Below are 23,851 nucleotides of genomic sequence, written 5' to 3'. Positions count from 1 at the left end.
ATCTTATACGAATACAACATCATATTTCTACTATGGGATAAATTCGATCATCTTCAAGTTCAGGTCTATCTGTCTAGGTATCCTATCTTGAGAGGGCTGCCATCCGCGGATCCCGCCCCCGGATTCGGCTGACATAACGCATTGAACGGCCAATTCTACTTGGCTCGCTGACCCCCAGGTAATCACGACACTATAATGAAGGTCACCAATCGCGAGCCTGCTTTATGGTTCTGTCAGCAATGGCCCATCCCGGCAATGCATCGGGATCCACTTTCACGACAGTGGATCCAGGGTCTGGGTCATCATCTCGGGGGATCCTGGCTAGCACAAGTTCAAGGAAACCTGGGGCTTGGAGAATAGGGCCTCATGCACTTCGGTCACCCGCGGACGGACGTTGGGGTAGTCTCCTCTAATCCACCTCTAACCAGTCTCGTGGGCCCGCCTCTTCGGGAGGAAGGAAACGCGGTTGTTTACGTCACTTACACCAATAATAGCAGTATCTAGACGGTACTGAAAGCGCGCGCATCGATGTTAGAATGCCTCTCGAACCGTCCACCTTTGGATTCGTAACATTATAGGTAAATGCTATCAAACAGTGGCAGAAGCCGCTTGTGCTAGTCGCTTTAAACCACCATTTGATCGATTGTTGCGGCTAGATAATGTAAGCCATGCCTACAATACTCAGATGCACGCCAAAAGCACGAGGAGGTGTGTTACACCTTTTAACAGTCACACTTTTTGACACTGATGTAAATCGACTAGACATGATGCAAGTTTGAACTCGTTTCTTCTTTGGTAACCATGTATTAGACCTTGCCACATCAAGCCAGACAGATATCCCGTAATTTAGTGACAGACTATGGACACAGCTCACGGATGAGCTTGATATACTCCATGGCCCCGACCGCCGTGAGAACATGCCACCAGCCATGGAACTCCAGCAGGAACGACCACGGAACCCCCAACGCGAGCCGCCAGCTCCTCAGGGGCTCGCAAAACTCCAAATCGACATGCCACAGGGCGTACCCGACCGCCAGCGCAACAACCCCCTTGGCCCACTGCCGCAGATGCCTCACCCTCTTCCCCTCCGCCCTCTTCGCGGATAAAATTAAATACAGAGTACGAGGCCATATGCACGTCAGCTGGGCGCCGAAGATGGTGACGTGGTACATGACGTTGCCGGACCGGACGTAAGCCACGGCGAGACCCGCCGTAATCGAAAGAAGCATCACGGTGACGGTCTGCTTGACCAAGGGGCTCCGCCCGACGGTATACAGCCGGTGGAGCATGGCCGTCGCCAGGACCAGCATGGACAGCTCGTCGGCCAACTGCGCGTTTAGCAGCAGGGTCCCGTGGAAGACGGTCGACGTGACGCCGACGAGGATCATGCACAGCGACATGGCGTCGAGGTTGCGGAACGACAACACCCCGCCACGGTTACCGCCGTGATGGCGTCCCGGCGAGCGGAGGGCCAGGTATACTGGTCCCGAACAGGTCAGCTTCAGCTTACGGGGACGAAAGGAAGTCAGTTGCATGGAAGAAGTCCATACGTACCATATGCTACGTTGGAGAGGGTGTTAATGAACTCGGCAGTGTATCGTGTTACTGCGTAGTCCTCCTCACAGAAACTACCGGAATGAACGTGTTAGTTAGACTCTCACCACGAAAGCTCTTGGTTGGGCCAAAGAAGGCAAACTCACTTGGCCCAGCTGGTGGGTGGGCCCCAGACGCCCGTCAGTGCGTACACGTCCCCCGAGAAATCATGATTGTGATGACCCATGTTTGCGTTGCGTTGGAGGCTGGCTTCCCGTGCTGCTGATGCGTGAATTGGTTCTTCAACTTGCGTGTTGCTTTCAACCTTTGACATGCCTTTTCTGCGAGCAAGTGAGTCGTCCTGTTATAAACGTGGTTGACGCGTCCAATCAGGTTTCATTGGGCCGCGGGGCCCCGTCGCCGTTCGTGCTATTCAGGGCAGGGCTACCCGACATGGGGCTTGACAAGGGTGGGCGGGCCAGGTTTCTGGGGGAGCTCCACCAGCCGCACTCGCATAGCTTAGCAAGCAGCATTCGAACCAAAGCGATTGGTCCCATCCGCGCGGATCCTTCGGTACTCGCGGTAAGGGTGGCATGATGCTTGATCTAGCCCAAAGCTTGTTTTGTTTTGTTTTGGGCAGGCTCTAGGGTTAGATGGAGCGTTCCCAATCTGTTATACGTGATTGGTGGCAGGCGCTGCCAGGCTACGCGTGCTCAAAGTGTAAAAAGCGAATGCACGCAGATTGATTGGTCGTCCTAATGAAATCGCAGTCAGGGGTTCCACTCTCGGTCCTGACTCGTTAGCCCCATTCTGAGACCGCTTCTGTTCAAGCACTAGCATAGCCCCCGTATATGTTCTCGGCAGTAACCGCCATTCCGACCATGAAGGCATGGCGGCAGGCCAAAGTCTAGCTGGCCTGGACTTCGGGCTTATCCTGATCTTCTAATTATTAGTACGTGGCGAGACCTGTCCCACCACCGAGGTCTCTGGAGGGAGTCTAGTCTAAAGCATACTACTATAGTCTAATAACACACGATCATTAAACACATGAGACCAATGCCCGCGAAAAACATCTGTCACGGCCCAGACTCGGCGGAGTTCGAGGGCAGCCACCCGACAAGAGCCTCGTTCGACGAAAGGTACGACGGCCCCTTCTCCCGACCGTCGTTTACCACTGGGCGACATCATGCGTCACCGCTGGCCGGTCGTGCCCCAACTACCTGGGAGGAGGAAACGACATGCGAAGAGGCGCTGGAAGCGTCGCAATCTGACGACGCCGAGGACATTCCGCCCCCGGGCACCGCCCACCTGGTGCAAGACCGGCGCAGTCTGGCCATGGGCGACGTATCATCGGCGGCGAGGACGGCATCGGGATCCTTGAGGAGGCGGCGGCGGCCCGCGCTCGAGCCGGTGCCGCCGCCGCTGCACTACACGCTGCGCGGGCGGCGGTCCGGCATCGCCCTCTTCGTCTTCTACACCGTCCTCGACAGCCTGGCCCTGCCCGTCGGGCTGTACTTCCTGCTGTGGTACGGTTTCGGCCCGGGCGACCCCAAGTACCACCCCCTGGGCGCGGGCACGGTGTTGACCATCGTCACGACCGCCATCGGGGGCACCAGCATCTACGAGCTGCTCCAGCGGGGCTGGCGGCTGTGGAGGAAGGGGAGCGATTGCCGGGTAAGCAGATGCGACTAGAATGGAGTAATACGCTATGATATAGCAGGGACATGCAGCTAATGGTGTGGTGGTGCGCAATCTTAGGCTATTGGGGCGCGGAGGTGGTATTTCGACTGGTTCGAATGGTGGTTCGTGTTTACTTGGATCATGATAATCATTGAAATCGCGGTGTGAGTGTCTTGCCATCCATCTCTTTCCCGGTAATGGTCCATTCATTCCCTTCCTTGCAGACCAGCAACAGACGCCAATCTATTCATCATATACTTACCACCAGCCGTGAGAAAACCAGGGCCTTCCTCCCCAACGACCCCGACAAGCGCCTCCTCGCCATGCCCTTCTCCACAGTCCTCTTCGTCTTCGGCACCGTCAGCCTCGCCCTCGACTTGCTGCGCTGGCGCGCCGTCCCGGCGCCCGTGCGCATCTCGTCGATTCCGCGGGGCGCCCAGCTGCGCCCCGGCATCTACCCGCTCATCGAGGATATCTGCGCGGTGGACGGCGGGGGCGGGACGGCGTTCCGGCGGAGCCTGAACAGGCGCTACGCCGCCAGCCGCGTCTTCCGCGCCATGCTGCGGCGGCTCGGGCTGTTTTGGGCGCTGGGCGCCGATGCCTGCGCCGTCACCACCGCGGCGCTGGTCTTTGGGCTCGCCGAGGCCATCGGGGATGACGGGGGAAATCTGATTGACTATGCTTACACCATCGGCTGGGTCCTGCCGTTCGTCTGGGCGGGGCCCTCGGCGTGGGCGACGGTGGTGTACGTGCGGAGGGAGCTGCGGAAGGAGAAGAGGTTGTGGGCGATCGAGGCTGGGTTTAGCGGGGAGGTGTAGTAGGCATTCAACATTACATATAGAAGGTACATGAATTAAATGATACGTTCGATACCTAGCATCAGTCGCGGCGCTTGCTTGACTCGACATGCGTGAGGCTATGAACGATTGTGTGCAAGCTGTGTAACCACGTAACAATACGGGGCATCGCAGAATGCTGGGATTCATCATGGATGCAAAATGAACGCAGGAGAGTGTGCCCGGAGCTACGCAGCAGCAGCAGAATGCGACCCAAGACTCGATAGACAACGGCCCCACAACGCCATATCCCCAGATCCATGCCGGCAATTGTTTCGCATTGACTAGACATCGATTAAGCTTTCCCTTCTCCTGGTCCAGCTTATTGAGTTCGTGACATAGACTAGCTCGTATTCGCACAGGACCCTTGGTTTGCTTTAACCGTGGGTTGAATTCAGCCGGGGGTGGAGACAGGCGTGGAGGCGGAGCTGCCGCCAATACGACAGGCATACCGGGGGCGGGATCCGCGGGGATGGCCCGATGCATGATGTTTTCGAGAGTTTATGCTTCATTGAGACCTACGAATGCAACACTGGAATGGTATTTCCTCTTCTGCTTACAACCCCTTTCCTCTTTTCCATATATTACCATCGTCGTTATAGCTTTTATCTTCTTCTTTCTTCTTTCTTTTTTTTTTCGATTTATATTAAGGTTTCCCGATAAAAATAAAAGATTTATAAAGAGTAGGTTATTTTAAAAATAATAAATTTAAAAATAAGGTATTATATTTAATACCTTTAAAACTTTTAAAAATATTTTAATAATTAATTATAACTTTTATAAATTAATAAAAGTTTAATAACGGTTAATATATCGATAATTATAAAATTCCCTTTTTAGTTCCGGTCTTATTTCTAGTCATTATTAGTGATTTAGCGGACTGCGTATAAAAGGTTATTTTCGTTTCCTTTATTAAAATCTTTTATTTAATATAAAATTATTTATTTTAATATTATAGAACCTTAAAAAAAAGTACCTACGATTCCGAAGGTATATAAAGAATATTAAAAAGGATAAACTTTTAATTAAAATAATCTTTTATAAAATATATAAAGTCGGTTATCGTTTTCTTTTAAAAAAAATATAAGATTTTAATAAAAAAGCTTTCTTTAAAGGATAAATTAAACAATTCGTATTATAATACAAGTAATTTAAAAGGTAAAGCTATAAATAATTATTAGATTATAAAGAATTGAAAAAGATAAAAAAAAAGGAAGAAGCTCTATTTAATTTTAATTAAAACCTTGTTTAATTAAATAAAGGGAAATCGGTTAGAACTCGAACCTTTTTTAACCGACTTAACCCCATTTTAACTTATAGGGTAATTTAAGCTTAAATTTTAATATACGTCGTAATATTACCCCCTTTTTTAAAATAATTCGTCCTAAGCTATCGAAAACGATAAAAAAGTAATAACTATAACCATATTTAAACTTATAATTCCTAAATAAAAGAGGGATACCTTCGGTTATAACTCGATTCCTTATAACTTTAAAGGCTCTTAATCCCTTTAATTATTAAACTAAATTACTATATATAATATAATAAGTTAATAAAATTCCCTATAATTAAGTCTTTTATTTAAAAATTTAATTCCTTTTTTTCCCATTAATAAACCGCGATTATTCCCTTATTTATTATTTACGTTATCCTTTTTTTTTATATTATTCGTTTTTTAGGGTTTATCGGTTTATTATTATCTTCGTATAATTTATTAAATATTTTATTTTTTACCGCTTATATTTAATATTTTAATTATATTAAAAAGCCGAAAGTTTCGAAATTCTCTTCGTAATACGCTTAAAGTTTCTTAACCGTATTTTTAAAGTTTTTAATAAGGTATTAAATCGGGTTTAAATCTTATCCCTTTTATTCGATTTAATATTAAAGTTTCCGATAATATATTTTAAAATTTATTATACGATATATTTTTTATTTTTCTTTTTTTCTAAGTTTAATTACTTTTCCTTTAAAGTTAATCGATATTTATTTAAGTAATAAATTATTCGAATACTTTTTTAATTTATTTATATAAAAAACTTTAAAACTTATTTAATTTTTAAAAACTTTTAAAAAATAAGAATAATTTATTTTACGTTTAATTTCGTAATATTATTATATTAAAAAGTAATCGAGTTTATTTATTAAACAAGTAATCGATTATATTTTTTTAATAATAAATATTTAATCGCCGGTATCGAAATTTAATTAACGCTAATATTTATTTTTTTAATTATATATCTTTTATTAAATTTTTAATATATTCCTTTAAGCCGCTTTATAATATTCCACGATTTACTTTATTTAATTTTATACATTAATACAATTAAATTTTTTTTATTATTTAAAATTATTTATATTTTTAATTTTTATTTTTTAATCTTATATTAACTTTATAAAAAATCTTATCTTTATTTCGTAAAAAGAATACCCGATTAAATTTTAAAGTAAGGTTATTTAAGTTATATTTATAATTAATAATACTTTATTTTAATCATTTTAAAAATAATTAATAAATAAACAAAACCTTTACTTTAAATATTAAATCGCTATTTTTATTTATTTAATAATTTAAGAATATTTAATAAATAATAATTTCTATTTTATATTAAAAATCTTAAATACTTTATTTATAAAATTAAAGGTAAATTACGGGCCTTTATTTAAAGTTATTATTAAAGGATAATTATAAATTCGGTATAATTTTTTATAATAAAGTTTAATTATTTCTATTATAATTATTATTATTTAATAAGCGATATTTTATATTTTTTTTCTTAATTTATTAACAATTATTATAATATTATCGTTTCTTTTTTTACTTTTTAATATCGTTTTAAAGTTAATTACGATAACGTTTTATGATTAAAAAGGAATTAATAAAGAATAAAATAAATTAAAAGTTTTATCATATAATATTTTATTAAAACGGTATTTTATATAATTAATTATAAAAGTATTATAATTTTTATTAAGTTTAAACTATTAATATTTTATATATATTAATTTTTTTATTTTATTTTATCTTAAATAAATAATTAAGATATAAAAATAAATTTTATTTATTAAATAAGTTTAAAAGTTATTTTTATTAAGTATTATAAAATAATTTTAATATAATAAGAATTTTTTATTAATTATTTATCCTTATATTTTATTATTCCGTATTCTTTATTAATATATTTTTAAATTAAAGTATATAATATTTTTATATAAAATTATATCGATTAATTTAAATTCGGATCGTTTAAAAGGTTTTTTTATTAAATATAATTAAGTATACTTTTCTTTTATAGTTTTAATTAAGTAATATATTTCTTTTAAAATTTAAATAACGTTTAACGTAACGGGTTTAAATAGGGTTATTATTTATTAAATATTTTTTCTATTCTTTTAAGTTTTAAAATTATTCGTTTTTTACAATAATATATTTATAAATACATTTTCTCCCCCTTAGTTTATAAGTAATTATAAAATTATATTAAAAAAGAGTATTAATTTATTTAATTTATTTAATTTATTTAATATTTAATAGCTTTTTAATATTAAAGTATTAAAACGTTTTATAATTTATAATAATTAAAAATAGTTAAGATTTTTATAATTTTATTAACTCGAGTCGTTAATATTTTAAAGCTTTTATTATTATTAATATTTCTTTATTTTAAATAAAGTAATTATATTCCGCCTTTTATATTATTTTAAAGTAAAAATATATCGAATATTAATTATTATTAAAGCTTTTACGTTAAAGTAAAACGTTAATTAAAACCTCGTTTAAAGCGTTTATTTCAACCTTAGTTTTTCGATTATAATAAAAATAAATAAGGATTAACGCCTTTAATAAAGCTTTTTTTAACCTTTTAAATATTTTTTAATATTTATCGTTTTATATAAAAATAAACCCTTTTTTCGTAAAGTTTATTAATAGCTTTATAATTCAGCTATATTTATATATAAAACGCTTATAATAATTATAAAATTTAAAAAAAAATTAAACGGTTTTTATATTATTAAAAACATTTTATTCTTTAATAGCTTTAATTTTTTTAAAATTAATTTTTTTTCTGTTTATATTAACAATAAAGCTTAAATATTTTATTTTAATAATATAAAATTCGTATTTTTTAACGTCGGCTTAAAATCCAATTTTTCGTAATTTTTATAATATTTTTTTAATATATTTAATATATTCCTTTTCGTTTTTCAAATAAATAAAGATATTATCGAAATAAACATTATAAAAAAAATTTAAATATTTTATTAAAATTTTATTAATAAATCGTTAAAAGGTTATAAAATTATTAATTAATTTAAAAAGGAAAATTTAATATTTAAAAAAGTTATAGCAAATTTTAAAAATAATTAAATTTTAATCTTTTATTTTTATATAAATTTAATAAAACGTTTAACGGATATCGATTTTTATATAAATTTTAATTTTAATAATTTTATTAAAAGTTTCGTTAATTAAAAGGAAAAAGTATTAATTTTTTTTAATAACTTTATTTAATTTTTTATAATTAATATAAAATCCAAACCTTTTATTAATTTTTAACGTAAATAATATAAAGGTTATTTATAACGTTATATTATTAACAATAAAATCTTTTTTAAATATTATTATTATATATTCTTTATATATTTTAAGCTCTTTAAAAAATATTTTATATAAAAAGTTAAATTTTAAATCGTTAAGGTTTTTATTTTTTTTTTAATTCGATATAATAATTATTTATACCCTTTTTAAAAAAAGTTATAATATTCGATTATATTTTATTAAAAATATTATAAAAATTATAATATTAAAAGGGTACCGTTTTTTTTATTTTTTATTATAAAGTCTTTTTATTATTTAAAAAAAACCTTTCGTTATTATTTCGTAACTTTATTATTTTTTTAATATCGTTAAAATATATAATTTTAATATTTATAAATTCGATATTTTTAAAAAATCTTTTTAAATTTAAAGTTTAAATTTTAATAAATTTAAGTTTATATTAATTAATACTATTATATATTAATTTATATCTTTCCTTTTAATAAATTTTTTTTAAAAATAATTTTTTAATTAAATAAAGTAATAGTAAATTATTTAATTATTTATTTATTTTTATTAATTCGCCGTTTTTAATAAATTATTTCGAAAACGGTTTAAAAATAATATATTTTAAACGTTCTAATTTATTTTTTTTTTTAATTTCGACGGAAAATTATTTAATTCGCTATTTTACCGTTTTTATTATTACTCGAGGTATCGGCGGTAATTTTTTAAGCTAGGGATCGTCGAGGGTCGGGATTTTTATTCGTAACTATTCCGGCTTGTTCTTTACAGTAGGAAGTTAAGGTTCGTTTTAAAGCCAAATCGTTTTAACTTTATTAACCTATTTTTTATTTTCGGTAATTATTTTTTTATTTTTCCAAGTAATATCTTTATTATATTTAAATTTTTTAATAAAATATTTAATTTCGTTAATATCGATATCTTTAATTTATATTTTTTATTAATCTTCGAAAAAAATTAACTTTTTTTTTAATAATTAATTATAATATCGTACTCTTTAAACTATTTTTATTTAATAATTAATTCGTACTTTATATTTATTATAAAAAAAAAATATAAAAGGTTTCGTAACTTTATATTTTAAAGTTTAAAAAAAAAATAACATTTATTATTTAAAAAAACTTATTATTATATTTATCGATTAGTTTCGATTAAAATTTAATTATTTATTTTAAATTTAATCGCTTAATTATTTTATAAACGAGTTTTATATTTATAAAAAACTTTTTATTTATTTCCTTATTAACGAACGCATTAATTATAATAATTAATAATTTATTATTTATTATAATATAAATAAAAATTAAAGGATCCTTTTAAAATAAATTTATAAAAAATTAAAAGGTATATCTTACACGTTTAATTCTAATAATATCTTTAAAAAGAAATCGAAATTCTTTAAAGTATTTAATTTTTTAAATTATTAAAATCTTCCTTTAACTAAATTAAATTAAACAGAATAAAATTATTAATTAAATAATTTATTTATATTATTAACTCATTAATTCGGCCGATATATTATTCGTTAATAATTTTTTTATTAAAATAATTACGTAATAAATAATCGATTTTTTTATAATTAAAATAAACGCTTTTTTTAAAAAACTTTTTTATTTTATCGACGGGAATATATTAAGCGATATTAATAATAAAGGTATTTTTTTTATTAAAAAAAGAAAATCTACTTTTATCGTTATTTTTAAAAATATTTATTTAATTAAAAGATTTATTAATAAACTTATCTTTATCTTTATTTTTAATTCTATTACGTTAAATATAATTCCGGTTTTATTAATAATCGTATTTTAAAATAATCGAATAAAATTTATTAAAAAAAATATTATTATTATAATAATCGGCCACGACTTTCTTATTTAAATAAACGAATAATTTATTATTTAATTTATATTTATAATTAATTTTTTAAATTTAAATATAATTAACGAATTTAATAAATTCGAATTAAAAAGTTTAAAAGTTATCGTTAAACTTTATAATTAAGTTTTAAAAAAATTTACAAACTTTTTTATAAATATTAAAATTATAATATTATTTATATAAATAATTAAGAAATTCGTCGAATATATTAATTATAAAAGCGTCCTATTTATTAATAATAAAAAAATAAAAAGTTTTAATAATTTTATTATTAACGTAATTAATAATATAAATACGTTTATCCTTATTAATAAAATAATAATTAATATTAAACTTTAATTTACTTTTTAATATTATAAATTAATAATCGAATTTAATTTTAAAATCCTTCTCGTTTATAAATATAAAAAAATTAATTATCTTAATATTTCGCTTAAAGTTTTTAACAATAATTTCGATTACGCCCGTTTACGTTATTCCTTTTATTTAAATAAAAGCCTTTTATACTTTTAATAAAAAGTCGATAATATATTAATTTAATATTTAAATCTCTTTATTTCACTTTTAAATAATATTTAAAAAATTTTATTCTCTTACCGAAATAAATAATTTATTATTAACGTTATTATTACTTTAATTATTATTTTAATTCTCTAAAACCTTTTCATTAAAAAACTTTATTTATATAATATTTTCTTTTAAATTAACGTCTAAATTTTTAATAATTTTTAATAAATTTAAACTTTAATCTTTATAAAATATTATAAATAAAGTTCATAACTTAAACTTATTCTATAAAACGGTAAAATTATCGGTAAATAAAGTAATAAATCTCTCTTCTTTAATAAAATTATTTTAATTAAATTATTAAACTTTACCTTTCTCGCTAAAAAAAACAAAAGGTATAATAAGAATTATATTATAAAAACTATAAAAAATAATTAATCGATTAATTTTTTTTTATATATTATTATTTATAATATCGAAAAAGTTTTTAAAAAAATAAAATATTAAAAACTTTTTTTTAAATTTATCGCAATATAATTAATAAATAATTTTAACTTCGGGTTCTTTTTTATTATTTATAATCGTATCGATTAAATTATTATTATTATATTCGGCGGTAACATTTTAATTATTAAAATTTAATAAGTTTATACCTGAATAAAATATCGAAACGCGTTAATTAAGTAATAAATTATATACTTTTTTCTTTTTATAAACTAATAAGTTTAAATCGATATCGTTTAAATTAAATATAATAAACTTACATATCGCCTTAGCGTATATATCGCGTTCTAGTTAAGTTAAAAATATTTTATTTATTACTTTATTTAATTAAGTCGTTTTTAAAATTCTTAAGGTTTTAAGGTTCTTATATAAGATATTATTAAAACCTTTTTAAGCGATTAAATAATTTTTTTTAATAATATCACGATATAAACAATTTAAAAAGTAAAATTATAAATAATTATTAAATTATAAAAAATCGAAAAAGATAAAAAAAAAAAGGAAAAAATTTTATTTAATTCCGATTAAAACCCTACTTAATTAGGTAAAGGGAAGTCGGTTAAAGCTCGGACCTCTTTTAACCGACTAAGTCCCACTTTAGTTTACAGGGTAATTTAAGCCTAAGTTCTAATATACGCTATAATAATTTAATAAACTTTAAAATAAAAAAAAAAGATATTTAAAATTTAATTTAAACTTTTTTTTTAATAATATTTAACGAAATATTTAATTTTAAGCGTTAATTAATAGGCTTAATAGTAATGTCGACGAATAAATATTAAACTAATAAATTTAAAGGGGAGAAGAAGGGAAAGAGGAAAGAAAGGCGTTATATAAAGCTAATCAGGTAATCTTAAACTTTACCGATCGATAATATTAATATTAATACTTTACACATAAATATAAACTTTTAAATTAGTGCAGTTTAGCCTCTTGCCTAGGAGGAGTTATGGCTTTTATAAGACCCAAGCCCCGACAGGACCACCATATCCCGTGGAAGCTGTCTCTCGACCGCAACAAAACAATGAGGAGTAACACCACCAGCACCAGCAGCAGCGAGGGCAGAGGCCCCGACAAAAATATGGCGCCTCGCCTCGAACCCATACCGCAGCCCCCCAAGGCGCCCCTCGTGGGCAACCTGGGAGACGTCGACGTCAAGTTCCCGCTGGACTCCATGGTCAACTTGGCCAACAAGTACGGCCCCATTTTCAAGCTGAACCTCCCGGGGCTGGACATGGTCGTGGTCTCGGGTTGGGACCTGGTGCACGAGGTCTGCGACGATTCCCGCTTCAAGAAGTCCATCAAGGGCGACGTCGAGGTGAGTTGCCTGTGCCCCCCATCTACCACGCTTGTTTTGTATAACACAGTCCAGTAAATAACCTCTTTTCGAACAATTGCAGGAACTAAGAGCGGCTGTCAACGATGGTCTCTTCACTGTAAGTACTTAATCGGACCTAATGAGAGATACATGAGTTGTCGGTTGGCTAACGCAAGAACCGAGCCGCCCAGTCGACAGGCGAAGACGAGGAGAACTGGGGCATCGCCCACCGCGTCCTCATGTCGGCCTTCGGCCCGCTGTCGATCCGCGGCATGTTCGACGAGATGCACGAGATCGCGGGCCAGCTGGCGCTCAAGTGGGCGCGGCAGGGCCCGCACGCGGCGCTCGACGTGGGCGGCGACATGACGCGCCTCACGCTCGACACGGTGGCCCTGTGCTCCATGGGCTTCCGCTTCAACTCGTACTACCGCGAGGGCCTGCACCCCTTCATCACGGCCATGAACGAGGTCCTGGGCGCGGCCGCGCTGCGGGCCAACCGCTTCCTGCCGTCCGTCTTTTACCGCGCCGCGGACCGAAGGTTCAGGGACAACGTCCGGCTCCTGCGCTCGACGGCGCGCGAGGTCGTCGACGCGCGCCGGGATCTCCCCGAGGGCTCGAGTCAGAGGAAAGACCTCTTGAATGCCATGCTAGTCGGGGTCGACCCCAAGACGGGCCGGAAGATGTCGGACGAGAGCATCATCGACAATTTGCTCACCTTCTTGGTGGCCGGCCACGAAACCACCGCCGGCACGCTTGCCTTTGTACTGTACAATGTGGTCAAGTATCCCGAGGTGTGCCGGAAGGCCCAACAGGAGGTGGACGAGGTGGTCGGCACCGTTGCCATCAAGCTCGAGCACGTCTCGAAACTGAAGTATATAAACGCGGTGAGTATCCATGTTTCTTATCCATAGAATCCATATGCTAATACGCAGCCATTCTCCAGCTGATACGAGAGACGATGCGACTAAACGCCCCCATCACCGCCTTCGCGAGAGAAGCCGTGGGCGACCAGGTGATCGGGGGCAAGTACCTGGTCAAAAAGGACACGCAAATCGTCTGCTTCCTGACACGGTCGCAGAGCGACCCGGTGGTCTGGGGCCCCGACGCGCACGAGTTCAAGCCGGAGCGGATGCTGGACGAGAACTTCGACCGGAAACAGAAGGAGCACCCGCACTGTTGGGCGCCCTTCGGCACCGGGCGGCGGGCCTGCATCGGCCGGCCCTTCGCGTGGCAGGAGATGGTGCTCGCCCTGGCGCTGCTGCTGCAGAACTTCAACCTCGTCCTGCATAACCCGGCCTACACGCTGCGCCTCGCCCAGGGCCTCACCATCAAGCCCCAGGACCTGTACCTGCGCGCCATCTCCCGCGAGGGCCTGTCACCGGCGCAGCTGGAGGCGCGTTTGGCGGGCGCGTATGGGGGTGGGGGAGACAATGGAAGCGCGGGGTCTTCTCCTCCTCGCCCCAGGACGACGACGACACCGTCAGCGGAAGGGAGGAAGATTGCGATTTACTACGGCTCCAACTCGGGGACCTGCGAGTTCATGGCGCAGCGGCTGGCGGCCAACGCCAGCGCGCACGGATACACGGCCTGCGTCGACATACTAGACGCCGCCAAGGAAGCCCTGCCTACCGAGTGTCCCGTGGTCATAGTCGCGGTATCGTACGAGGGCCAGCCCACGCACAACGCGTCGCACTTTGTGAACTGGCTTGAGAATCTTGAAGGAGACAAGAAACTGGCTGGAGCGAAATACGCGGTCTGGGGATGCGGTAAGTCTGCGCTGAAGATGAAAAAGGGGTGCTCCGGGCTGACGAATGAATAATAAAACAGGGCATAGCGACTGGGCAGTGACATATCAGAAAGTACCGACTTTGATAGATGCACAGCTGGAAAAGCTAGGCGCCTCTCGGATGGTGCCCATGGGGGCCACCAATGCGAAAGACCGCGACATGTTCTCCGACTTCGAGACGTGGGAGGACCACACCCTGTGGCCGGCGATTAAGCAAAATTTTGGCGGCCCCGTCGAGAGCTCCGAAGACCCTCCTCCTCTTCCGCATCCTCGCTCCAGGTCACGTTCACCACCCCCCGAGCATCCGACCTGCGGCAGGACGTCCAAGAGTCTCTGGTCCTCGACGCCCGCAGCCTGACCAGGAAAACCCCAGAAACAGTAGGAGGAGTAGGGGCCAGTAGCGGGAAGCGCCACCTCGAGATCCAGCTCCCCAGCGGCACCCGTTACGCGGCCGGCGACTACCTGGCCGTGCTGCCGCACAACCCCAAGGAGACGGTGGGCCGGGTGATGCGGCGCTTCCGGCTGGCCTGGGACGCCCACGTCTCCATCGCGGCCTCGGCCGCGCACCCGACGACGCTGCCCACCGGCGTCAGCTTGCCCGTGTCGGAGGTGCTGGGGTCCTATGTAGAGCTGAACCAGGTGGCTACGAAGCGAGTGAGTTCGAACAAACGATGAAAAGCTGTATTTTTGTGTGCTAACCAACCTTGACCTAGAATATCACCGCCCTAGGTCAACTTGCAGAGGACAGCGAGATCAAGGAAAAGCTCTTGCTTCTGGCTGCCACCGACAAGATATTCGAAGAGGAGGTCCGGTCGAAATACCTCTCCGTTCTCGGAATCCTGGAACGGTTCCCGGACCTGCACATCCCGTTCGGGTGCTTCCTGTCCATGCTGCCGCCCATTCGCGTGCGTCAATAGTGAGTCTCCCTACTAATTACTATTTACCCCCTCGGACTATTGGTGATATCTCATAACAACCCCCAGCTAACCGAGGACCCAACTTCCTCCCCATCGCCAGTTCCATATCTTCTTCTCCCCTGGCCAAACCAGGCTCCCTAACCCTAACCTACTCCGTCCTCGACGCCCCCGCCTACTCGGGCCTCGGCCGCCACGTCGGCGCCGCCTCCTCCTACCTCGCCGGCCTCCTGCCCGGCGACCGGATCCAGGCCGCGGTCCGCGCCGCCGCCGGCGGGTTCCGCCTGCCCCGGGAGCCGGCCACGACGCCCATCGTCTGCATCGCGGCCGGCACCGGGGTCGCGCCCTTTCGGGCCTTTATGCAGGAGCGTTGGGTCCTGTCTCAAAGCGGCGACGGACAACAGAAGAAAGAGGAGGAGCTGGCCCCGGCGCTGTTGTTCTTCGGGTGCCGCGACCCGGCCGACGACGACCTCTACCGCGACGAGTTCGACGCCTGGGAGCGGGCGGGCGTGGTGACGGTGTACCGCGCCTACAGCCGCCTCCACCCCCGCGATCCAGATACAAATACAGATACAGATCAGGAGGCGGACGGAGGCGGCTGCCGGTACGTGCAGGACCGGCTGTGGCGCGAGCGGCGGGCGGTGGCCGACCTGTGGCGCCAAGACGCCCGGTTCTACATCTGCGGGGCGGGCCGGATGGCGCAGGCCGTCAAGGGGACGCTGGTGCGCATCATCCGGGACGAGAGCGAGCGGACGGACGGGCGGGCGATGACGGAGGAGGAGGCGGTGGCGTGGTTCGACAGGCATCGTAATGAGCGGTTTGCTACGGATGTGTTTGATTGATTGGGTAGAGGGATTGTTCTTTGATATCAATATTCAAACATGGCCTGTCTGTTTTCGCACCCTCTTGGCATCATCTTCATTACGAAAAAATATTGTTTTTGCTCAGTGTTAGCGACACTCGGGGAGTCGCAAGAGAAATGCCCTCTTTGACTTTCCATTTCTTTTCTATACAAATACTAATTGAAAGACAGATAAACCTGTACAGCCAAGACTTGGTTCTCTACTGGAAGGATCTGCTCAAGTTCCCTTGCTGACTGTCTGCCAGTCACATCTCGGGCCCCCATGCAACAACCGCAAATGCGAAGTGCTGCTGACTCTGTCCGCATATGGCGCATACCATTTGTCTCAGTTCGCGTAGTTCCTAAGCATCTGAGCAAATCAGATCCAACTCAAAGAGCCACCAATCCAGTTCATCTCGGTGGTGGGGATTCCGCCCAATTTCCTCCTCAGACTCTTCACTCTCTTCCTCCCATTGTACTCCGATAGCTTCTGCGTCTTGTCTTTCCGCATCGGTTATTTGATTGCCCTCGAGCTCCTCCAATTTCTCTTCCATCCGGACTACCCAGTATTCGCTCCAAAACCGGGAAAAGCCTGAGTCGTGATTCGATGGTTCCTCTGAGTATTCAGATCCGTCGCTCGAACATTCAATCCAGTCCTCTGAGTTTTCGGATCCGTCCGAAGACTTGGACATGTCCGCCAGGTGGTTGGATGCTTCTTCGGAGTGTTCGGGCTCTTCCTCCGAACCATCAGATTCGACTTCCAAATATCCAGAAGCTTCCTCTATAAACTCCGCCACAAGCTCCTCGTGGATCTTCAAGAGAAAGCCTTGTTCTTCGTTGATGATATTCGCCTCGTCGCGCCCAAGCCACTGATATCTAGGCTCAGTGTCGGGCCCGCCAAATCCCTTTCCGCCCACTTCCTCCATCAAGCAACAGGTATGAACAAGACCTAAAGCCTGGAACGTGAAGAATGTAATCGCTGATTTGAAAGTCAATGCTGTTAACTCCATGCCGCAGCTCCCGTAATGAAGTTGGGCGCAGTCCTTGTATCCACGAAGACCTCGCCTTCGAGGCCACCCGGTCGTCATCCCAAATGCCATGCCTTTCATCATCCATGTGAATGGACTACACCCATCAACTGAGCAGTAGCATTCACAGCAATCTTTGAGGTTTCGAAGCAACAAGTTAGCGCTGAGTTCGACTGGTATTTGAACTCCCTGCCATGGTTTCCACCTGCCAGGAACAGCCATTGTTCTGCCCATGACGAAAAAGGCATGGTGTGCGCCAAAGACTCCAACCTCTGAGCCGTAATCGGCCTCGGATGGTCCTGCCAGTGACCTGTTAAACAGGTCTACCCCGTGTTCAACTAACCAGCAGAAGTAAGAAGTGTCCATCCATGTGTCCATTCCCCACCAAAACTGATGAAGGAAGAAAGATGCTCCAGGCCGAAACCCATTGTCATAAAACAGTTCGGCGAATTCTGTATAATCGATTTCTTGGTAGACCCAACTCCAGTCTTTCCCTCCATTAATGGCACCGCTGATGCGGTGCGCCTCTCCTTGCTTCGATGGGTTGCCTTCGACGGCCCTGATATGGTGGGAAGACGATGTCCCGTAACAGGACATGCTTTCCTGTAATGGACGTTCGTAAAGTCGTGGCGAGATTCTGAGCTCTTGCATATGAAAGATGTAGCGTTGCCTAGCAAGCTCAGATGCCGGCTCGAGAATTCTATTCAAGTCCAGTTCAGCTGAACGGTACGGACTCCTTGTCGTTCGCACGCTACATCCAGCTTCGAGGAGAATATGAACAGCTTTGGCACAATCGCAAGATTGGCATCTCTCCGGGCGCCTATCGTTGACACATTGATCGGCGCTGAGAAGCATAGCCGTCTCTAGGGCGGTGAAACCCATTTCATCTTGATGATCGAGTTGATCAAGATCAGCGGCCTTTGTTAAAAGAGAAAGCACACCAGCTTTTTCTCTTGCGAGATGAAGTGGGCTTTGACCGAAGACGTCGGTTTCAGAGAGTGCGTGCGGGCATCGCTCCAGAATGCGTGCAACTCCGCCTAAGTCGTTGCGGATAACGGCCATACTTAAAGGGCCGCACTCACAAACTTCCCCCTATCAGCAAAGGCCAAAACCTCATTGGCTAGTATCTAACCGGATCATACCTTCAGCAAAGCCGTAGCATGTTTCGTATATGGGTAAGTAATCAGCTGCCCTATGGTACAATCCCCTGCGCATCGTCAGGGCGCTGTCAATAGTTGCCGGTTTATTTTCCGAGTTCGCTTGTACTAATAGGTTTCTGATGTCTATTGTGCCCTCGCACAAAAGTCTGCCCAACACTAGTAATGGGGAACGGCCTAGCGATGTCAGTAACTATTTGGCTTCGGTAATGACGGCCTGCTTACCGATGTCGTCGTAAGTGAAAGCTGGAACGCCGTACCAGAGTAGTGTTCGGATCATTTCAGGGAAGACCTTTGTTAGAAGCTCGCCATCGTGGCCGGATATGTATACCTAAAATGGTTTAAATGACGACAATACGAGGCTATATTGATATGTACGTACCATACGTACCATAATGGATACATCGTGTATCAAACTGTGATTATGGCAACCTGATATCACAGTTGGATACGCTTTCTTCTCGTCGAAAAGCCTCACTAGCTTCCTCAGGCCAGAAACCACCAATTGGATGGAGTAATCATTTTTGCAATTCCGGTAAATTATATAGTCTTTCAGCAGCTGAAAGATACGGAAAGCAGGGTCGACCTTAGGATCAACTAATGGATAATAAGTAAGACTGGGACCAATACTGAACCCGCCCGCTCCGAAGGTCGTCGTGAAAGTGGCATCGATCATTGTCTGGAGGATACTGGCGAAGCCAGAGTATCTGAAGCCTACTGCTAGTCGCCGTTTTCTCGGCGCAGGTACCCTCGAAAGAGGACAACTAGGCCAGTGGCCCTCGCTTCCCTGCTCATTCGTGAACGCGAAGTGGCCAAATTGCATTGTTTTGCGTTTCGACGATCGATATGTTCGATGACATATGCAAACTCGTCCTGTAGCCGAGAGGTATTGCGGCTTCTGCAGGGTGTAGACACTGTCGCATAGCTCCCTTAGAGCGTCCGGCGTACCCGCTGCTCTGCGAGCCAGGGCTATGGCGGACCCTTGATAATCACCAGGCGGTTGGGGATTGCCCAACAGTCTGTGTTCAAGACGTGTCAGTTCTATATGAAGGGTCTCTTTTACCGAGTCTTCTGATCGCAGGATATCTTGTTGTATCGCGCGGTGGTTTTGCTGCAACTGGGTTGAAGTAATAGTGTGATGGGATACCACCAAGTCGGCCGTGGCAGCAACTTCTTTCTGCAAAAGCGGCACCTGGTTGCGAATTTCGGTTAAAGGATTAATGACTACCCCTACTTCCGACTGTAGTAGCATCAGTCCGGATGCATGCAAGTTGGAAGCAGCTTCAATTCTTGTAAGCGTGTCGGAGTTTGAGCCCGAGATGTCACTGTACCAATCAACATCAATACACGGGCGGCTTATAGTGGCATGCATCGAAGCAAACTCACAGACCTAGGGCAGTCACAACAAGCTGGAGTCCTTTGTTGGCATGCTGCAAGCTCTGGAGCATCTGTTGAACCTTCGAGTGGTGAAAGGCGTAGGTGAGCTTCCTCGTCTTGTTTTTGACTCGTTGGCGCCATGTCGCGGTATCACAGTCTGCAAGGTCGGCCAGTAGCTCTTCCAAAGCATGGAGATCTGTCTCGCAGGACAGAAGGTTGACCTTGATGGTTTGATCGTATTGGTGTCCCTGGAAGCGAGAATATGCGGCCCTGACGATGGTTAACGTCGCAGCGAACGCGTCATTCTGCCGCTTAACTGATGCTAGGTCGTCTTGACGACTTTCCAGAGCGTTGACGTACGTCACGATGCCACCGGTGATCTGAAGTCCTAACGAAACGAGTCCAGCCACCGAGGCGGCTAGCCCGATGGCCTCAGCCATGTCTTGCGGAGGAAACAAACAACAACTGGTGTAAGGAAATGGGACACGCAGCGAAACAACCGGTCTCGGTAGACCAGAGGAGGTTGTTAAGATGTACCGTCCTACTGAAAATGAAGACTGGCATGGAAAGTGTGAAGCGGGGTCAATACCATGAGATCTTGGGGAAGGCGCAGTCGGGCTGTGCATGCAAGTAAGCCCAATTACCGGAATGACATGGCACCGAGATAAGCTGCTTGAAGCTCGTGATTGGCCCCTGATGAGCTCGGCAAGACGACTTTTGGTCAGCCAACGACCACCTTGAGTACTTGACGTTGAGAAGGCAACTGATTAAAACCCTGCCTGACAATCTGCCTAACATATGGTCACCGCAGGGTACTACTTTCTACATTTGATGGCTAAGCCCGGGAATTGCGACAGCGTGTTCTCAACTATAGCAAAACCTGAAATGACGCACCCATACGTTTACAATCCGCTCGACCTTTCTCAAGACTCTATCCGGTTTCTTCGACTATTACGAGGTCAAGACCACGATGATATTTGTTGCGATGTTTTCCAAGCATTCGTCAACGACGAAGATACGTTGTCGTACGAGGCACTTTCCTACACGTGGGGAGGTGGCGTGACTGAGAGCTCGCCCACCATCACACTCGATGGCCAGAAAGTCTCCATTACTCAGAACCTGTTCGAGGCCCTTCTGAATTTACGGCGGATTGATAGCGACAGGGTCCTCTGGGTCGATTCGCTCTGCATTAATCAGGAAGACCATCGCGAGAAAGGTCTTCAAGTAGGACAGATGAGACGCACCTACGAAATGGCTGATATGGTCATTGTATGGCTTGGGCCCAGCTCCCCGGAGATTGATTCCTTGATGGTACGTCGAGATGCACCATGCCATCGGCAGCAACTAAATTCATCAAGGACTGGATGACAGATATGGCGAGACGGCTCAGGAGATCCAGTTGGCGCCACATGCCACTACATGAAATAAAACACGCCTTATCGCCAAGTTGTCCCGAGCTTGAAGATAGAGATGGGAGTTTGCACTGGCAGCTTGCATTCCTCTATCTAACCGAAAGACCATGGTTCCGACGGATCTGGATCATCCAAGAAGTCACAGTGGCGAAAGCTGCCACGGTGGTTTGCGGTCGACGGAGTGTTTCGACCAGCATATTCTCCCTGATACCTACGATTCTAAACATCCAGCTGAGTTCGTATGCCTCTGCTGTAGTGGAGGCGATGCCGGGGTTGCTGAGACCCCAGCCCGCAAGCCAGGACCGTCGGCTTGGTACTTTACTTCGCAAGTTCCGGTTTAATGAAAGTTCCTTGCCACACGACCGCATCTACGCACTCTTGGGTCTGACATCAAATGCTCTGGATTTCCCGATTGAGTACGAGATCCCATTTGCACATCTGGTGCTCAAAGTAGCGGCCTTTCTAGCAACCGGCTCGGTCGATCATACTGCAGCATATATCAAATCTGGACTAACCTTTCAGGACTTATCGGAAGGTCCTCCAGACCAACAAGGGTTCTTCGAATACCTCTTTCGGCTCACATTATGGCGGAACGAGACAGACTTCCCGCTCTTTCTGATGCAATCGTCTTCCTATTCACAGCGCTACAAGCCGCTTCACCTGGTTCCTGAACATCACGAAGATGGAAGTGTGATACCAAAGCTCTTATCACGCGCAAAGCTTGACTGGATTGGTAGAGACCTTGATCCGGCCGCACTGAGCAAAGGCTTCCGCGTTCATGCGATGGCGATAGCTGGTTTACGCCATCCCAACGTCTGGCTACTCGAAAAGATTGCGTCGTTCGAGGATTTCGTCATCAGCGTTGATGATCTACGTGCCATCGAAACAAATCTAGACGTGGCAATCGTCAGTCCTGGGGATAACAAGGAGGAACCCGGGGGGCGACACCTTCATCAGATCGTGTCAAGTGCAATCAGATCAAGTATCCTACGACAGATCCAGAGTTACGATCGGTACAACGAGGCAGAGGACAACACGGACCGCGCATATCACCTAGGGCAGATCGAAAACTGGTCTTATGGGATACTGATGATTGTCCTGCGCCATGGGCGAGTTGATCTCATCGGACTTTTGCTAGATCAAGCCAGATACCTGGACTCAATACGTCTGAAGAGAACTTTGTCTGACACACTCCATGCTAGGTTTGTGGTCGATAGAATGGGAAAAAAGGGGTCCACGAGGGCCTGACTCCGACCGAGGCTGCGGCTAGGTCGGGCTCCAGTGCCGCGCTCGCCTTCCTCCTGGAGGCGGAGGCGCGCGCTGGGGCGTCTCATTCCATACACCACAAACCGTTATTGGCACTTTGGCTTATCCCCACGATGGACGAGGTTTACCCGCTGCATCACATCTCGTTTGTGCAAAGCTCGCTGGACTGGGAGTCGGACGAATTGGCCAAGTTGCAAATCGCCAGGGGCGTTGATTTTAACGAAAATACAGCAATCGACCAAAGCATGAGACGTACTGTTGAGCTGCTTCTGGAACTTGGTGCCAACATCGAAGAGCCTTACCAAGGGAAAACACCACTTTATTGCGCCGTCATCAAAAACCTTGGGAGCACAGTCGAGTTGCTACTTGGACGCGGCGCCAAGACCGATGACCAGTGGGAGGGAAAGCCACTGTTGCACTACGCGATCGCGTACTCGAGGGATTCGATTGTGGAACTGCTTCTCCAAAGCCAGGTCGGCCTCGAAGTCCCCTACATGGGCAAGACGCCGCTTTGGTATGCCGTGGAGCTCGCGAGGACCAGCGTCGTCAAGATGTTGCTGCGCCGCGGCGCGAACCAGAAAGTACGCGGCAGGAACGGCCAGACGCTACTACGCCTAGCCAAGACCCGCGGAATCGACTCGCTACTGCAGAGGTTCAACTATCACCGGTGGAGACGAGGGGGGATAACGGCCACACAGGGGAGAGGGGCCCCCAAGCCTACACCACATTGGTTCCATCGTCTTTGGGCAGAGTGATGTCGAGGCAGACTGACGCATCGGCTTCAAAGGAGATGCCGGAATTAATGCAAGTACGGGATTCGACTAACACACAGTTTTCAACAAAATATTAACATTAATAAAAATACTGGAGCAGGAGACGCGGAGAGGTATCATGCGTTCCGAGGGCTGGCCGGGTGGTGCTTGGGATCCGGATGCGGCGACAAAAGGGGTTGAACGTCTGCTTTCGGAGGGAAGCCCTGGAGCGTAGGATATCAGGTGTTCATAGGAACAAAATGAGGAATTTCGTGTACTTAGGAGGCAAGAAATAAAAACAATTTTTATGAAAAAGAAAAACATACAACACCGAGGATTCCCAGGTCGTCACCGACCCTAGTACTAATTCGGCTCTCTGCTGCTTATATATGGGAGAGCGGACGGGATCCCTAGTTTTCAGCAGGATGTGGTCGTATGTAAAAGAATAAAGCTTTCCGATAGCATATATACATCTTTTAGCAAAGGGTTTCAGCAGCG

General features: G+C 42.1%; 6 protein-coding genes across 6 annotated transcripts; 3 read left to right on the top strand and 3 right to left on the bottom strand.

The window, feature by feature from the left end:
* Positions 1-857: 857 nt before the first annotated feature.
* PG985_009951 (ceramidase) lies at positions 858-1,780 on the bottom strand (the record flags this gene model as incomplete). Its single annotated transcript, XM_066829719.1, has 3 exons — positions 858-1,480; positions 1,555-1,628; positions 1,701-1,780. The coding sequence occupies 3 exons, from the start codon at positions 1,778-1,780 to the stop codon at positions 858-860; spliced, it is 777 nt and encodes a 258-aa protein (XP_066682109.1).
* An 809-nt stretch (positions 1,781-2,589) lies between these two features.
* Positions 2,590-4,031, top strand: PG985_009950 (uncharacterized protein; the record flags this gene model as incomplete). Its single annotated transcript, XM_066829718.1, has 3 exons — positions 2,590-3,207; positions 3,292-3,377; positions 3,482-4,031. The coding sequence occupies 3 exons, from the start codon at positions 2,590-2,592 to the stop codon at positions 4,029-4,031; spliced, it is 1,254 nt and encodes a 417-aa protein (XP_066682108.1).
* An 8,495-nt stretch (positions 4,032-12,526) lies between these two features.
* PG985_009949 (Bifunctional P-450:NADPH-P450 reductase) lies at positions 12,527-16,362 on the top strand (the record flags this gene model as incomplete). The annotated part of the gene is given in 8 exon segments (XM_066829717.1): positions 12,527-12,820; positions 12,903-12,938; positions 12,997-13,704; positions 13,764-14,586; positions 14,648-14,890; positions 14,908-15,260; positions 15,320-15,515; positions 15,590-16,362. 8 exon segments carry the CDS (start codon positions 12,527-12,529, stop codon positions 16,360-16,362), a joined length of 3,426 nt encoding a protein of 1,141 aa, XP_066682107.1.
* A 361-nt stretch (positions 16,363-16,723) lies between these two features.
* PG985_009948 (uncharacterized protein) lies at positions 16,724-18,451 on the bottom strand (the record flags this gene model as incomplete). Its single annotated transcript, XM_066829716.1, has 1 exon — positions 16,724-18,451. The coding sequence occupies one exon, from the start codon at positions 18,449-18,451 to the stop codon at positions 16,724-16,726; it is 1,728 nt and encodes a 575-aa protein (XP_066682106.1).
* A 288-nt stretch (positions 18,452-18,739) lies between these two features.
* Positions 18,740-20,363, bottom strand: PG985_009947 (uncharacterized protein; the record flags this gene model as incomplete). Its single annotated transcript, XM_066829715.1, has 3 exons — positions 18,740-18,877; positions 18,929-19,871; positions 19,933-20,363. 3 exons carry the CDS (start codon positions 20,361-20,363, stop codon positions 18,740-18,742), a joined length of 1,512 nt encoding a protein of 503 aa, XP_066682105.1.
* A 445-nt stretch (positions 20,364-20,808) lies between these two features.
* PG985_009946 (uncharacterized protein) lies at positions 20,809-23,356 on the top strand (the record flags this gene model as incomplete). Its single annotated transcript, XM_066829714.1, has 3 exons — positions 20,809-21,234; positions 21,282-22,500; positions 22,566-23,356. The coding sequence occupies 3 exons, from the start codon at positions 20,809-20,811 to the stop codon at positions 23,354-23,356; spliced, it is 2,436 nt and encodes an 811-aa protein (XP_066682104.1).
* Between the last annotated feature and the right edge of the window lie 495 nt (positions 23,357-23,851).

Source organism: Apiospora marii, assembly GCF_038362585.1.
Source record: "Apiospora marii strain CBS 49790 chromosome Unknown utg000006l_segment0_segment0, whole genome shotgun sequence".
Taxonomy (NCBI): Eukaryota; Fungi; Ascomycota; class Sordariomycetes; order Amphisphaeriales; family Apiosporaceae; genus Apiospora; species Apiospora marii.
The sequence above is the reverse complement of the archived record's forward strand: the minus strand, read 5'-3'. Positions and strand labels throughout refer to the sequence as shown.